This window comes from Aquarana catesbeiana, linkage group LG02 (genome assembly GCF_042186555.1).
Source record: "Aquarana catesbeiana isolate 2022-GZ linkage group LG02, ASM4218655v1, whole genome shotgun sequence".
In the NCBI taxonomy this organism is placed as follows: domain Eukaryota; kingdom Metazoa; phylum Chordata; class Amphibia; order Anura; family Ranidae; genus Aquarana; species Aquarana catesbeiana.
This window is the reverse complement of record NC_133325.1, coordinates 675,649,432-675,666,127: the sequence shown is the minus strand read 5'-3', so window position 1 is coordinate 675,666,127 and position 16,696 is coordinate 675,649,432. Positions and strand designations below refer to the sequence as shown.

The following is a 16,696-nucleotide window of genomic DNA, read 5'->3' as shown; positions in this document are numbered from 1 at the left end:
ATGAATAGATAGAAAAGAAACCAGTGAATTCTGGAGTAAAGAGTAAACAAAAAACATATGAGATTAGATGATACATTGTATAAATTATTTTTTGCAAGTAATCACAATTTACCCGTGAAAGAGAATAAATATCTCTCTCAGGGGAATAAGTGCCTTCGTCACACTCCCACATAATATGGTTGGGAGAATGAGGAGGGCTAATGGGGGTACACGGATCTTCCGCTTACAGGAGAGAAGTGCTATGTCAAAAGACATCAAAATGATGTTTCATTAATTGGAGTGCAGAATATAGTTTTTGTTGAAATTATTTATTCCAGGGTGGTTGTATATGGTTAGTCTTGCCCTTGGCTAAATAATTCAGTTAGAAAGGTACTGTTAATAACTTTGGTATTGATGAAGATAGTTTGAATTATTTTGGGATTTTAACCCTTTTAGAGTAAACAATTACATATTTTATTCATATGTAACTGTTTAGATATGTTAAATCATAAAATTGAGGTTGTATTGCTTCAGATTAGAATAAACAAAAACATAATTCTAGGAACTAGTTAGGTAATAATATATTTGTTTTAAGAAAAGAAAGAAAAAGCTTCCATTACTTCTGGATTATTGAACATATTTGTCCTAAAAAGTAATAAATCTATTGTTATTACCTGATAATATATAACTGAACAAGAATTTCCTTATTTCACTTATATATTCTAAGGCTATATGAATCAGAAGTAATAAGAAATATAACTGGAATGTAACATGATCCCACACAGTGTGTGACTATCAGAATGCAGTTACATTCAGTTATAAATACAGGTTTTTTATAGAGAACCATCTCTTAGTATAATAAATGAAGAGATATCAGGAATTAGGATGTCAGTCCATTGAATCTTCTTGGTCCATGGATGATGTGACATAACGGCCTCTTTTGTGAGAATGATGATTCCCATTTTGTTCTGGAATTTTCTGGGTGCTGCCTGAAGGTGAAGATGATGCCATTCTTCTGCGTGTGGGGGTGTTGCTGCTTGTGGGTTCTGTCAGATTTAATTTTAAAAGGGTTTGTTGTAGTTCATCTGCTGATCTGCTTCTGTAAATTGTACCTTGGTAGTTAAATCTGACTGAAAAGGGGAAGCCCCATTGATACATAATGTTGTGGCGTTGCAGTTCCATTAGTTGGGGTTTCATAGATCGTCTTTTAGTAATAGTAAGTTGGGATAGGTCAGCAAAAATTTGATAATTGTGTCCTTGAAAATTAAGTTCCTTTTTTTCTCTTGCAGCAATTAGTATTTGTTCTTTCGTTCTGTAATAATGAAATTTTGTGATTATATCACGTGGGGGTCCATCTTTCTTTTTGGCTGTGAGGGCTCTGTGTACTCTGTCCAGTTCTAAACGTTCAATAGGGATATCTGGCTTTAGTTCTTGTAATAGAGCAGTAATAGTAGATTGCAGGTCTGTCACAGTTTCAGGTATTCCCCTTATGCGCAAGTTTGAACGTCTGGCTCTATTTTCGTAATCTTCAAGCTTAGTTTGAAGTATTAAATTTTCTTCTTTTAATTGTTCCAATTCTGTTATATTTACTTGGGTTGTAATTTCAATTTCATCCATTTTTATTTCTAGGGCTGCGGTGCGGTTTCCCAGCTCTCTTATTTCTTTGGTTAGGCTTTTTGTTATTTGGTCTGAGGTTTGTTTTAAAGCCTTATGAAGCATCTTTTCAAATTGTAATAATATTACTGGGGATACTGAGGAGGCTTGTGGAGAAGTTTGTGAGAGGATTTGTTCTGTATCTGACTCAAATGGAGAGTCTTGCTGTGACATTTTCTGTCTGTGAGAGCGCCCTGATGCTGTATCTTGAGAGGTGACTGGAGCTGCTTTAGTTGCAGTGAGTGCCTGTGAGCTCTTTGTGAGGTGATTTTTATTTCTGCCACGGTTTCCTCCCAGTACCATATTTCCTGCCCAAACTTTCACAGTTTGTTCCCTGGGGCAAAAAGGTTCAAATGGATACCTTTTGAGCCTGCAGGCTCCGCTTTGTCCTTCTCTTCTCTCAGCGGTGCGGAGCTCTAACAATGCATGTCTGCTCCGCTAGGCTCCGCCCATCTCCCAGTCACATTTTCCTTCCAACCTGCAAATTGGACAATGAATTTGCAACAGTACCTCTGTCTAATGAGCAGGGAGATGCTCATGTAAGAAGTAATGCTAAAACCAAGAAGGTTCAGAGTGAGTCTACTGATTACCATAGGTGTATGTACCTCAAAAATAGCTAGCCAAAAATATTAAATTATACATACTTTAGAAAGAAAGTAAACAAATATATTTGAAATGTGTTTTAGCTGTTTGACTGAAGTTCCACTTTAGTCAATAATCTTACAAAAAAAAAAAAATCACTGCAATTCTTTTTCAATACGTTTCTATGAAGCCTTCAAAGCATCTGCTCCCATAACAACATAAAAACACAATGTGACTCCTGGGAGCGCTGGAAGAAGTTTATCCATTAGATGCTGAAAGGGCCTGACGCAATCTAATCTGCAGACAGGTAACTGTGAATGCCCTCTTGTGTGTAATTGTCTGGAGTTACATCATAGACAGGCATGTATAATGTTGTTTGCGCTCCAACAATTTCAGAAAAGGAGCATTTGATACATTTAATACAGACATTACACTAATGCTTTGTGAATTCTACATCTACACACTAATTTATATTTATACCTTTCCTTTAACCACTTGCTGTCCTTGGGATGTGCCCGTACATTTTTGGGTTTCAGTGGTAAAAATTGTCCATAAATTGTGTACAAGCCGGCATGTGGATGAAGGCTGCCATTTAGTTACACTAAGCCACAGGTTTTCATTGTCACCATTACAACCTTCTAGCTGCCGGCATCCAATGGCATCATCAGTTGATAAGGAAGATGTCAGTCGCCTGCATAGCATCCTTGTTTGACCCTCCCTTGCACCTCTGCATCAGTGTTGGGGTCACATTATCATGAGTGATAGAGAAAAACTGAGGGAGAAGAGAAACATTGGCATACTAGTCAGTACCAGTTTGCAAAATTGTATTTGCTTTAGAAGAATACATCACCTCTAACGTTGGGTGTCCTACTTGGACTTGTGGATGTTAAATTGTATAAAACTATTAGAATAGTTTTTACTTTTTAGAATGGGGTGCCTCGAAACTGTCCATAATGTTTAAAGGGTGCCTCAAGACTATCCATAGTTTTTAAAGGGTGCCTCGTGATTGTCGATGATTTTTAAAGAGTGCCTTGACTGAAAAAAGGTTGAGAAACACTGGTCTATGAAACCAGAAGCGATGAGGATTTTGTCACTTCTGGTTTTAATTTATTGTTTACAAGCTGTTACCGGCTTGTACAGCATCTGATCAAACCGATCAGATGCTTTTGAGGGCAGAGGAAAGATCTCTGGTCTAAAAGACCACAGAATCATGATCACACCACACATGTGAGGTATTGCCACGAACATCATAACAAGAGCAAAAATTATACCACCAGACCTCCTGTGTAACTCTATAATTAGTAACCTGTAAAGGCTTTTAAATCGTCACCTTTGGAGATTTTTAGGTACCATAGTTTGTCATCATTCCATGGGCATACATTAAAAACGTGACATGTTAGTTATCTATTTACTCTGTATAACATCATCTTTTATATTTTTCGAAACAATTGGGTATTATGTTGTGTTTTTGTGTATTAAAATTCATTCATTCATACAAATATGCATTTTATCCTTACCCACATAAAGCATTTTCATGCATTGACCACATATTTCTCCCAGTCGCTTTGATCCCCTTAGAGATAGGTTCTACGATCCTCTCTATCCTTGGTCAGATCATTGCGCAGTGCTTACAACTATTTCAGCCCTCATCTCTGGACCCCCTGACCCTGCGTTGTCCCTGAAACCTTCTTTACTTTCTAATCCAGCCTATTGTCTGGATATAACTGTTGCTTTGAAAGAATATCTCCAGTTAATAACACTCCCTGTTAACGTTATGGGGGGTACACAAACTAGTAATTAGAGGACAATGTATCAGTGTCACCACGCAATTTAAACGGGACAAACACTCCCACCTAAAGTCACTAGAACGAGACTTTCACACTTTCTATGTTGCTTTTCAATCTGACCCAATGACAGCGATCAGGGTTCGGTATGAGAAAGCACAGACTGAGCTGGATCTTCTGCTAGCAGAATCCACTGAGAAAGTGATTCGCTGATCCTGCCACAAGCTTTATAGATCAGGCTCATATGCCTATCCATTAAAAAACTTCTCATGCGACTTACACCAGTAACTCAATGAAAGTATTGCAGAAATTCCAACACCATCTATCAGCCCTGTACGCATCTTATGATTTTTTTCAGCCCAACAAGCAGCAACAGTCATGCAAGATGTTCATTTGCCTACAGTGACACTTTCACAACAAACTCGCCTGAACCGTCCTATATCGACAGAGGAAGTGACTAGAGCGATTGACTGCTTTATTACATTTAATTTATTCCCGTCGCATTACAACCTATCTTTTATCCATAGATATATGTAAGGCATTTGATTCGGCATCCTGGCCCTATTAATGCTACATCCTTGGGCCCAAACTTCTTAAAAGATATTTGGGATGTAATAAAAACTACAGGGCTCGCCTTCGTTACACAGGCTATAGCTCCTCCGTTTTCCTCTTAGCGAGAGGGATGAGACAAGGTTGCCCCCTGTCCACGCTCCTTTCTGTGCTGGCTATCAAGCCCCTGGCACATCTCATCCTCAATAATCCGAACGTCAAAGGGACAGAGGTAGCGGGTACTGCCCATAAACTCTGCATGTTTGCAGCCAACGTTCTCCTTTTTGTTACATCACCCCGTATCTCAACTCCAAATTTACTTTCTCTTCTAGACTATTTTGCCAAGATCTCTGGTCTGAAAGTTAACCAGAACAAGTCAAGGGCCTTAAATATTACACTATCGGCTGAAGAATGTCAACATTTACCCCTTTCCCTTCCAATGGTCATCCCATTCTTTGAAATACCTAGGAGTGCACCTGATCACCCACCTGGACTCTTTGTATAAAGCACACTACCCTCCAATGCTAGCTAATTTAACGTACCTAATGTCTAAATGGTCTACCCTCCTGTTATCTTGGCTTGGTAAGATAATGGCGGTTAAGATGACCCTGCTTCCAAAAATTGTATACCTTCTTCGAGTATTGCCGACTGCGGTCCTGCACATTTCCTCCATATTTTACAGCACAGGGTACCCAATTTATTTGGGGAACCACTTGCCCACGCCTCTTGAGGTCCTTACTTTTGCATTACTTTTGCATTCTAAACAGACCAGTGGCTTGGGTATTCTGCATTGTTCCAAATATTAACAGACGGCCCAACTGGCTCCCCTTATCAAATATCATGCTAATCAGGAGGTCCCCCTGTGGGCTGGTTTTGAAACTCTGGATGCTGATCCTCACACTATAGACAACTTACTTTGGCTTACCCCACCAGAGTGAGGCCATGCATTCCACCCACTCACCCAACATTCATTACATATTTGGGACAGAGTAAAAATTAAGGCAAAACGCAACTCTCCACACCGACCCTTATTGTCTTTCTTTCACAATCCTTCTATCCTGCAACCACTTCTCCAATTTCATTTCATCATTGGATGCACTTACGTCCTACTCGATTGCGCCTTTTGATGGTTTTAAATCATTCCCAACCCTACAAGAGCAATATAAACTCCCTAATTCGGAGACCACAGACCTCAGCGTGATGGCTATATATGAAAATTTTTCTGCATCTGATCAACACGGTAAGGATGTTATTTCTATCTTGTACATAGCATTGATATCCTCCCCACAGCCACCCCTGCCAGCTTATGTTGATAAATGGACTACAGATCTAGCTTTAGACCTTAAGGATTAGATTTAGCAGAAAACACATAGGGTTTCTCCAAATGTTCTTGCTTTGGAGACATCTTATAAAGTCGTATCACGGTGGTATCTAGTGCCTCATATTATAGCCAAATATGTCCTAGGCTACCATCTGCCTGTTTTCGGGGTTGTGGGCAGCTGGGCACATATCCACATACATGGTGGTCCCGTCCCATTGTACAGTCCTATTGGAAAAACATTTTTTCCATCCTGTCTTCCTTATTTAACAAGTCGATTTCACCCAATCCACGAACAGCCCTGCTGAAATTAAATTCCTTGGAACTGATCAGGAACCAATGCCGCCTCCTCTTCTTCATCACGACTGCTGCAAAGCAGACAATAGCCAGAACCTGGAAGACACCAATACTTAGCATGGCCGCTAAGAAAAATAGAGTCACCCAGGCAATGATACACGCCAAGATAGAGGCAACACTCCAGGACAAGGTGAGACAATACTCCAAAATTTGGCAATCTTGGGTTGATACATTTTTGCACCTAATTTTGACGCCTCCCTTATGGAGCCCTAGTTGTCCCGTTATACTATTTGGTAGACTGTGGCCGGTTCTATTCTCGAAACCAGCCTTCTCCTTTTACCCCCCTCCCCTGACCTCCACTACTTCTCTGCCTTTTTCTCCTGTTTTCAGTACATTGCTGGATATTTCACTGACCTTGCTTGATCCTAGTTTTCCCTCAGGCCATGGCTGGGGTGGGCCACCTGAATGACAGCTCTTTATCTTTTTCTACCTCTACTTTAGCTATTAGGTTGCTAAAACCCATTTGACAGAATATATTTGACTATAAGTTGATTGGCCTATTGTGTACAGTTGTCGTTTGTTTTGGCCCCTCAGGATACACATTGATTGGGAAACACATTGAGCTGAGCTGTCCACGTGACATCATGCTGCAGTTACTGTGGTGGCGGCAATCTGGATGTGAGTGCACAAGTGGCATTTTTATTGCAATATTGGCTGGTTTTTGATACTGCTGGGGAACTGTTTTTAGCTGCTGCATTCAGTTAAATAAAAGTACTACACTATGATACCTTATTTCTGTTGTATGGTGGTATCATTTGGTGGAATGAGCGGCATAGTTTCCCCTAAAGAACTTTGAGGAGAAAATCCCTATCAGAGGAAGTGGTGGCCTTCCTTCAAGCATCTATCAATCCCTGCAAAGTGTGTTAGCTGCATATTGTATGGCAGCACATGTTTTTAGGTGAGTGTGCATTGCATGTGGGGAAGGCAACCTGGATCAGGAGTGTAGTTTATTTCCTTCATCACGGGTGTCTATTCTCACTATTTACACAGTGATCACTAATTACTACACACGATAGGATTTTCCGATGGGAAATGTTTCGATTGGAGCCCGGGTGTAGGCTCCATCGGACATTTTCCGTCGGAATTTCCAACAAACAAAATTTGAGATCTGGATCTCAAATTTTCAGACAACAAAATCCGTTGTCGTAAATTCCGAACATGTGTACACAATTCCGACGCACAAAGTTCCATGCATGCTTGGAATCAAGCAGAAGAGCCGCACTGGCTATTGAACTTAATTTTTCTCAGGTCGTCTTACATGTTGTACGTCACCGCGTTCTTGGCGATTGGAATTTCCGACAAGATTTGTGTGATCGTGTGTATGCAAGACAAGTTTGAGCCAACATCCGTCTGAAAAAAAACATGGATTTTGTTGTCGGAATGTGCGATCCTGTGTACGCGGCATTAGTGTATTTTATTTTCATGTTTTTGCTTGTTATAGTTTGATGTAACATTATATCACTCCGAGGAGGTGACACCACTAGAGAGTGGTTGATGACTACACTAGTACTCAACTGCATAGAGCGTGTTTGCTGTTCTCTCGATTGAGACAGCACCTGTTTCTGGTGAGTTGCCATTTCTCCTGGTTTTTACCCAAGGAAGTTATACTATACAATAATTATGGAAGCACTTGTGGACTGTTTTTTGGATTATTGGACTTTTATATCATATAGTTCATTTTCCTATTTATTCATTTCTATGTGAGCACTGCAACTCTAGTAAAAATAATGTATGTGAGAAGTGTCAGAATTGGCTTGGGTAGCTAATGGTTAAAAATGTGCCTATTGGCGCTTCTGAATATTTGAGCTAGGGGCCTGACTTGCACCAGCAGGTCCAGACAATCTACAGCATAACTGCACAGAAGTACTTGGAAATTCCAAGCACTGTGCATGGGAAGGCTATTGACAGGAGTGTACCAATATGAGCTGGGCTCCAATAAACATAGGTGGGTGAACTCTGAAGGCCAATAGAGGAAGACTCAGTAGTCTTTCTACACCTTAAAAAAGCAACATTCATTTTTTTGAGACAGTAAGGTGCATTTTTTGGAAAGAGTCTGCATCAAACTGGAGCAACCTTTTCTTAACAGGGATGGAGTCCTTCATCACTATGAGGTGGATTTACTAAAGGGAAATAGGCTGTACCCTTTGCAAGCATTTTTGCTTGCACATTATTGCATGCTGGAAATCAGTAGTACTTTACCACATTTACTAAAATGAGGGAAAATTAGTACAACAACTCTTGAAAAGTGTACAGTCTATTTGCTTTTAATAAATCAACCCCTATGTGTCACCTGCATTTATTTTCACGTTAACATCACCCCGGAGGACTGATAATTTACACCTTAAATCATATACCTGCTGCAGCCTTCTCACACCAGGGGATGGGATTATATAATTAGAACAGAGTATTTTCACAAATTCTCACGCCTCCCATCCTGTTCTTGGATAATCAACATTTACCTTGATACATTTCCTGGTGATTAAAGGTGACAGAGTTACACATGCAATTATAAATGCTGGGGTATGTCTCTGACTCTCAATAAAACTGGAGACAAAGCTTGGCTGAGCTACTAAACATCTTAAAGGGTAAGTAAACTCCCCTTGTGTGTCTGTACCTATAGGTAAGCCTATAATAAGGCTTAACTATAGGGAACTGTAAATATCTCCTAAACTTGCACTGTTTAGGAGATATTTACTGTCTACTTCGCCGTTTACGTCGTCAGCGCATGCGCTCTGAAGGAACCGTTGCCCGTGCCATTTCTTCAGGGCCTGTACCATGACCGGTGACTCCCGCGACTGCACTTGAGCCTGCGAACCCAGAAGAAACACCGGGGAAGATGTCAACCGTGTCAGCGGTGTGCGGGCACCACTGCAGGGCTTCATTTTAAGGTAAGTATTTCATAGTGAGCTAGTATGCAATGCATACTAGCTCATCATACCTCTATCTTACAGGGTTTTTACATTATTTTTTTTTATCTGGGTTTACAACCTCTTTAAGCATTAAAGTTCAGTTGAATGTGACTAACCACACCATTTGTATAATATTAGGGTTACCTAGATACATCTTCCTAATCCCCAGCAGCAACCCCTTCCCCATATACTGTACATGAAAGCTGCAGGCCTGATGAGAAGTAATTAAGCAATAGCAAACTTTCCCTGTTTAGGTCATTAAGACTGGGTAATTATGGAGATCACACAAGTGGGAAACACATAGACTAGTTTGCAATCTCCTCTGTAGTTCCCAGGGCTGGCAATAGCAACCTGGTTTTGTAGTTGAATGCTCCAGTAAAGGGATGAGCTTGCGCTACCATGGGTTCACTGCAAATTCCCAGGATTTGTGAATTGCAAACTTTGGGCTGAAAACTTTACATGTAGCCGCAAGAAATAAGGAACAACCTATAATGAAGTGTATAGCCTAGGCAGCATCGAATTACAAGAGCCAATAACTGTAATGGTAATCTAGTCCTATTTCTATAAAAGGGTGCACCACAGCAGTCATAGTGTCAGTGGGTGTTGTAGCTGTTAGGGAGAAATAAAAATTTTGTGTAGGGAGAGATACTGTTTTCTTTCTATTTTTGACATTGGTACATGTACCCCATGACTTTAGCTTCACAATAGTTTCCTTATTAGCTCTCTCTTAATGATTTGGTGTATGGAGATAAGTGTAAGAAAAGGAGGATCATATCTCAAGATTACCAGCAAAGGAGCGAAACAGCATAAAAGAGATCCCCAGAAAGGGACAAAAGCACATATAGACCATTGATTGGTCTTATCCCTCAGGTGAGGGCACATCGTATGAGGGGGTTATCACTAATGTATGTGGATGATTGGAGCACATAGTGGTGAACACTAATTAAGGAAGCAGTCGTTTGGATATGTGAACACAAGCCTGTTTTTTATAAAAGATTGAGCAAATGCAAGAAAAATTCATACCAAAGGACACTTTATGGACTGATGCATTGTTTGTTTTGTTTTGTTAATGTTATATATGGTTTGATATGATATGCTGATTCTGAAAATTGCTATGCAAAAAGCACCACTTTTGAATACACTTTTGCACATTGATACACGTTTAGACAGTGTGTATAGGTGTGAGCAATTCGCTTAGAAAGTTTTGTAGTCTTATAGCACAACATAGCAGCGATCAAGTACACCCATTTTTAATTATCCTGTTCTCTTTGCATTACTTCCTTTGTGTGAAATACCTGGTGATCCTGCCAGTCCTCCTGCTTTCCTATTTTAATGCGGACCACGCTAGGACATGAAAGCACATCCATCCCAAAGTGGTCAGTTTTCTTCTTTGCATTCTACTTGGAAGCAGAGCCTGCCTGTAATCCAATGGTCAGACTTATGCTGACATGCCCCCCTGCATAGCTGTTCACTGGGAAGATCAGTGCACTGCTGTTTCTCTGATGACAAGCCACCATGCACTGCTCTTTGCTGTGTATTTAGTCTGCATTGTATACGAGACTGCCTGTGCTCTGTTCAAGCTGCTGCTACCATGTCTCCCCCATCATTACAAGGACTCCCTTATGCAGCTGGGAACAGAGGTTATGTGATCACTTATATAAAAAAAGTATGTTTTTTTTATATATATACAAACATTTTGCCTTGCATTTCTATTTTAACCTGGGCTGTTTTAAAAGGTAAAGGTTCACACACTTTAATACATATACAGTAAGGTTAAAGTGGGTGTAAACCCAATGTCATCCTTTCTAAACTACTGCCATAGGGGTTATCTATAAGGATATACATGCCTCCTGCATGTATCTTTACTTGTCAAATGTCTCCCCTCTGTCTGTTAGGAGACCCGAAAAACTGCATATTCTGTGGGTGGGTCTGTTGTCTGGAGCTTGGTGGGTGGAGTCGTGATGTCAGTAGACTCCCCGCCCACCTCTACACTCCCCTTGTCAATATGCATTTTCTCCTGTGTATTTCTAACACTGAACTTCTGCTGAACTTCTGCTATGATCTCTAACATCCAGTGAAAAGACAGGAAAGTAACCACATGACTTCAGCATGCCAAATCATGGTGAGATGTGGAACAGCCAATCCTTGCAGAGCTGCTGAAGAAAGGAGTGGGGGTGTGAATTAAAAAATAATGCATGTCTTAGGCTAGTGCATGAGATGTAAATCACCTGTCACTTACAGCAAGGGGGAGGATTTGACAAAGTTTTTCTCAGTTTGTTAAGATTTATCTCACTGAACAATAAAAGAGGATTGCTCAGAGATGGATTAACTCTGTGTGGCAATGATAGGAAATCTTATACTCTACAGTATGATATAAAAAAAAAAAAAACAAATTCGGTTTTACATCCACTTTAATATACAGATTATGGGTACCATGTGGTTAAGTATTCTATTGCTTTTGGACAAACTTTTATAAATAGCTGATGTGTGGTGTTTTTTAGCAGCCATTCTATTAACAGACATAGTAAGCCATATGGTATCTATTATACATTTATCTTTCACAGTTCTGAAAACTTGTGAGAAAGTGTTAAAAGATTGCTCATTCCAACAAGAATTAGCAACTGCTGTCGCTAACTATTATGCACAATACATATGGATGCACTCACTCTGGACATATACAGTATCTCACAAAACTGAGTACACCCCTCACATTTTTGTAAATATTTTATTCTATCTTTTCATGTGACAACACTGAAGAAATGACACTTTTCTACAATGTAAAGTATTGAGTGTACAGCTTGTATAACAGTGTAAATGTGCTGTCCCCTCAAAATAACTCATACAGCCAATAATGTCTAAACCACTGGCAACAAAAAGTGATTACACCCCTAAGTGAAAATGTCCAAATTGGGCCCAAAGTGTCAATATTTTGCGTGGCCACCATTATTTTCCAGCACTGCCTTAACCCTCTTGGGCATGGAGTTCACCAGAGCTTCACAGGTTGCCACTGGAGTCCTCTTCCACTTCTCCATGACAGCATCACTGAGCTGGTGGAAGTTAGAGACCTTGCGCTCCTCCACCTTCCGTTTGAGGATGCCCCACAGATGCTCAATAGGGTTTAGGTCTGGAGACATGCTTGGCCAGTTCATCACCTTTACCCTCAGCTTCTTTAGCAAGGCAGTGGTCGTCTTGGAGATGTGTTTGGGGTTATCATGTTGGAATACTGCCCTGCGGCCCAGTCTCCGAAGGGAGGGGATCATGCTCTGCTCCAGTATGTCACAGTACATGTTGGCATTCATGGTTCCCTCAATGAACTGTAGCTCCCCAGTGCCGGCAGCACTCATGCAGCACCAGACCATGACACTCCCACCACCATGTTTGACTGTAGGCAAAACACACTTGTCTTTGTACTCCTCACCTAGTTGCCGCGACACACGCTTGACACCATCTGAATCCAATAAGTTTATCTTAGTCTCATCGGACCACAAGACATGGTTCCAGTAATCCATGTCCCTAGTCTGCTTGTCTTCAGCAAACTGTTTGCGGGCTTTCTTTTGCATCATCTTTAGAAGAGGCTTCCTTCTGGGATGACAGCCATGCAGACCAATTCGATGCAGTGTGCGGCGTATGGTCTGAGCACTGACAGGCTGAGCCCCCACCCCTTCAACCTCTGCAGCAAAGCTGCAAGCACTCATGCGTCTATTTCCCAAAGACAACCTCTGGATATGACGCTGAGCATGTGCACTCAACTTCTTTGGTCGACCATGGCGAGGCCTGTTCTGAGTGGAACCCTCTTAAATCGCTGTATGGTCTTGGCCATCGTGCTGCAGCTCAGTTTCAGGGCCTTGGCAATCTTCTTATAGATGGCCTTATAGCCTAGGCCATCTTTATGTAGAGCAACAATTCTTTTTTTCAGATCCTCAGAGATTTTTTTGCCATGAGGTGCCATGTTGAAATTCCAGTGACCAGTATGAAAGAGTGAGAGCGATAACACCACATTTAACACACCTGCTCCCCATTCACACCTGAGACCTTGTACCACTAACAATTCACATGACACCGGGAAGGGAAAACAGCTAATTGGGCCCAATTTGGACATTTTCACTTAGGGGTGTACTCACTTTTGTTGCCAGTGCTTTAGACATTAATGGCTGTATGTTGAGTTATTTTGAGGGGACAGCAAATTTACACTGTTATGCAAGCTGAAAACTGGCTACTTTACATTGTAGCAAAGTGTCATTTCTTAGTGTTGTCACATGAAAAGATATAATAAAATATTTACAAAAATGTGAGGGGTGTACTCACTTTTGTGAGATACTATATGTACTGTATATACACACACAGAATATATTTACTTTATATATTGCAAAGTAGATAAACATATTTTTATTTATTTGAAGACATTTTGTTCAATGCCTATAGTCTTATAGTTTAGAGGTATAAAATGCAGATGTTGTTCTTCAGTAGTAGTGGAGGTTCATTTTGTATGACACATTTAATGAGCCCAATAACATTGTTGTAATGGAAGTATAGCAATGACATATGTAGTGATCAGTACCTTGGACAGCATCAAGCACTAATTATGTTATGCTGGGTGTACATCATCTTTGGCGGTATATTAATTTAAAGAACTACTGTATAGGCAAAACCTTTTTTCCCATTTTTGATAGAAAAGGAGAGGGTTATAACCCCTCTCACTTTTATTATATCGGTGTTCCATTGGGGAGATTTTTCCTTTAGTTGTACTTTAAGGTATAGCTATTATGAAATAAATATGGGCACTACCACCATTGACGTCCTTCTGCTAAATGCCTGGCTTGTATGCTGACCCTCTGGCTTCATAAGTCAGCAGCCAAGAACAATTGTACAGATGAGGTTAGTCCAAGTAAAATAAGAATTATTTGTCTACCTACTTTTTCTGGGTCAGTGACTAGAGTTGGTTCTAGCCATATTAGAGCACTTGTAACAAAAAGTGCACTGTCTGTGATACTTCTTTTAATTGCACGAACATTAAAATTTTCAGGAAAAGTTATTGGGTGAGAGATTCTGCTTAAACTTTATGTATTATTACTGCTTGGACCTTAGAAGAAGGGTGTACACCCCAAAAGCTTGTTATGAAAATATGTATGTTAGTGCAAATTAAAAAAGTGCCATGGTTATGACTAAGGTCTTATAGGCTGAAACGCGTCAACTGACTTAATATGCGTTTGTTTACTGTGGCAATTAAATAAAATTAAAAAAAATTTAAGAGCAACAACCAGAGTGCGGATCATTTTTTCCACATTACTCTACTCAGCCCCTGACTGTGGATCGAGCACCTGGGAGCTCTGCTATGTGTATGGGTAATAGCACTGACTTTTCTGTTTATACCTTGGGCAGTACCCAGTTGTTTTTGGGTTAGTGACTCAAATTAGGTCACAGAGTCATAGTGACTGCATTTTCCACAACTAGCTTTTTCAGAAGGAGAGCTCCACATAGCAGCCTATATCCTTTTCTTATTACAGATTTCCTTCAACATAAGATACAAGAACATTCTTATGATTGGCCCAGAAGATACAATTCTGATTTCAGTGAATGGCTTACTCTACTTGAGCAGGTGAAAGCACCTTTTTGATGCCTCTAAAGAATCCAAAGGCAAATCCAATGGTTCTGTAATTGTTCTAGAGCTATCCTCTAACAGCACTTTTTATCCAAATATATATTTATACAAAATTTGCATAGCCATTCATCCACCAAATTTGCATGTATTCTTGTCCTGCATGAATCACAGAAAACAAATATTCTTTAGGCTATTTTCTCTTTTGAATTAATGTTCTTTAATATGATCAAGTTTAAAATACTACATTAAAGCCTAATTCCACGTTTAATGACCCTTTCAATAGTTTGTGTGGGTCAAGTTGGCAAAATTATTTACTGCATACTGCACTAACAGGTGGGCTTGCTGTATGTAACTTCAGCTGTGCATCAGCAGCTGGAAAATAATTTCTCGTCCCAATCCCAGAACAAAATAAAGTCAGCCGGAGTGCTGTTGCTATTCATGGGAAGTAAAAGTCCCCTTTGCAGTGGGGCTGCACTCACGCTGTGAGAGTTACCTGTTCATTTTTGTCTAAGGGAAGGGGTAAAGCCGTTTTATTTACCTGATCCTCCAGTCCCACTGCCTCTTCTGTGCTGCTATACCTCTTCCCAAAACATCTTTTCCCCTGCACTCTGGCGGTTGGATGTCCCTGATGTCATCATGAATAATGCGGGGATCATAACCCTTGACTAGACCTGAGGACACTTGGGCACAGTTGTCACTGCTGTACAGCAAGGGTGTGCCACAGTGCAAAAATGCTTACTGTACATGCCTTTGAATGTAGAATGTCTCTTTGGTGCCTTGCTAAACAGCTTTATTAAAGAGGTAATGAGGGGGAAGGAGTACCCCTTCACCCCAGTAAAATAAAGCTAAAGCTCAGGTTGGAAAATCTCCTTTTTCTGGAACTCAGAAGAGTTCACCTTACAATGAGGAGATTTTAGTGAGGGGATGGCCTGTTAGCACTTGCAACATCTGGACTAAAAGTATATCCAATGCATTGGTGAGGGGTATATTGTCTGGGGGCCACAAGCTAAAGTTTTTGAACTCTACCTCCACTCTGCTTTATCTTGTTACATCTACCAATGTCTCTGCACTGGTTAGAAGAACAAGAGAGGTTTCAAGGTTTCCATTCTAACTTGTTCCCTGTACCCAAAGCAAAAAAAGGCATTTGTGTTATATCAGACATGAAAACACTGAATGATTTATTTAAGTAACAATGTTAGGTATGGAATCTACCCTGTCAATCAACGCTTTCCACCTTGGCAACATTTGTGACCCTTCCCTTTGACCTGTCCACTGCATTTCAAGCTTTCACCAAGGTGTGAGCCCTTGTGCTTGCCTTGATACTCTTTCAGGACAGCCCCATAATAGCATGCCTGGACAGCTACAGTATTCTACTGAGGGAACTTCGGCATAGGCTTTATCAGTCAATATCCTAAAAACATTTCAAACTCTCCAGATGTTTGGCTGAATTCTGAAACCCCAAAAGACAGCACTATCTCTTGAAGTATCTAAGTTTCCTCATAGATACCATGAGTCCAGGGTTTTTACTCTATAGGGCCATCTCCTGACTCTTCGCTTCCATGTTTGGTGTCTGCAGTCGAGAGGCCATACAACTGTTCACTTTTGCATGTGATGTCTGAGCTTGATGGTGGTCTCCGTCAAGGTAACCCCCTTTAACCACTTCTACTCCAGTCCATTGCAATTCAATCACATGCACCTGACAGCCAGGATCAGGTTATTCCTGGCCTGGTGGCTCACAAAGTCATATACATTTTTACTTTCATTGGCCTAGAAGATTCTCATGATGAAAGCCAGCCTGAGGAGAAGACCTGGACACATTGTCAGTGCAGGGGATTTGGCTGCCACAGAAAGTTAAAGCAGATCTTCACCCTCTAAACCATGATCCCTCTTCTCAGAAGTGGATGGATACTCATGGGGCCCCCGGGCAATAGAAGATCATGGGACCCCCTGTGTCCCTGCCCACACG

General features: G+C 40.6%; 1 protein-coding gene across 7 annotated transcripts in view; it reads right to left on the bottom strand.

The window, feature by feature from the left end:
* RAP1GAP2 (RAP1 GTPase activating protein 2) overlaps positions 1–16,696 on the bottom strand; it is a 1,157,030-nt gene that overhangs the window by 960,760 nt on the left and 179,574 nt on the right. Inside the window, exon 1 of one of the 7 annotated variants that reach the window (XM_073616721.1) lies at positions 2,850–2,900. The exons of 5 other annotated variants lie outside the window; for them this stretch is intronic. In XM_073616721.1, the coding sequence (XP_073472822.1) occupies positions 2,850–2,866 (17 nt within the window). In that variant the 5' untranslated portion in view covers positions 2,867–2,900. Of the gene's footprint in view, positions 1–2,849; positions 2,901–16,696 lie in introns of those variants that run through there. One more of the 7 variants, XM_073616720.1, reaches the window with a different exon arrangement.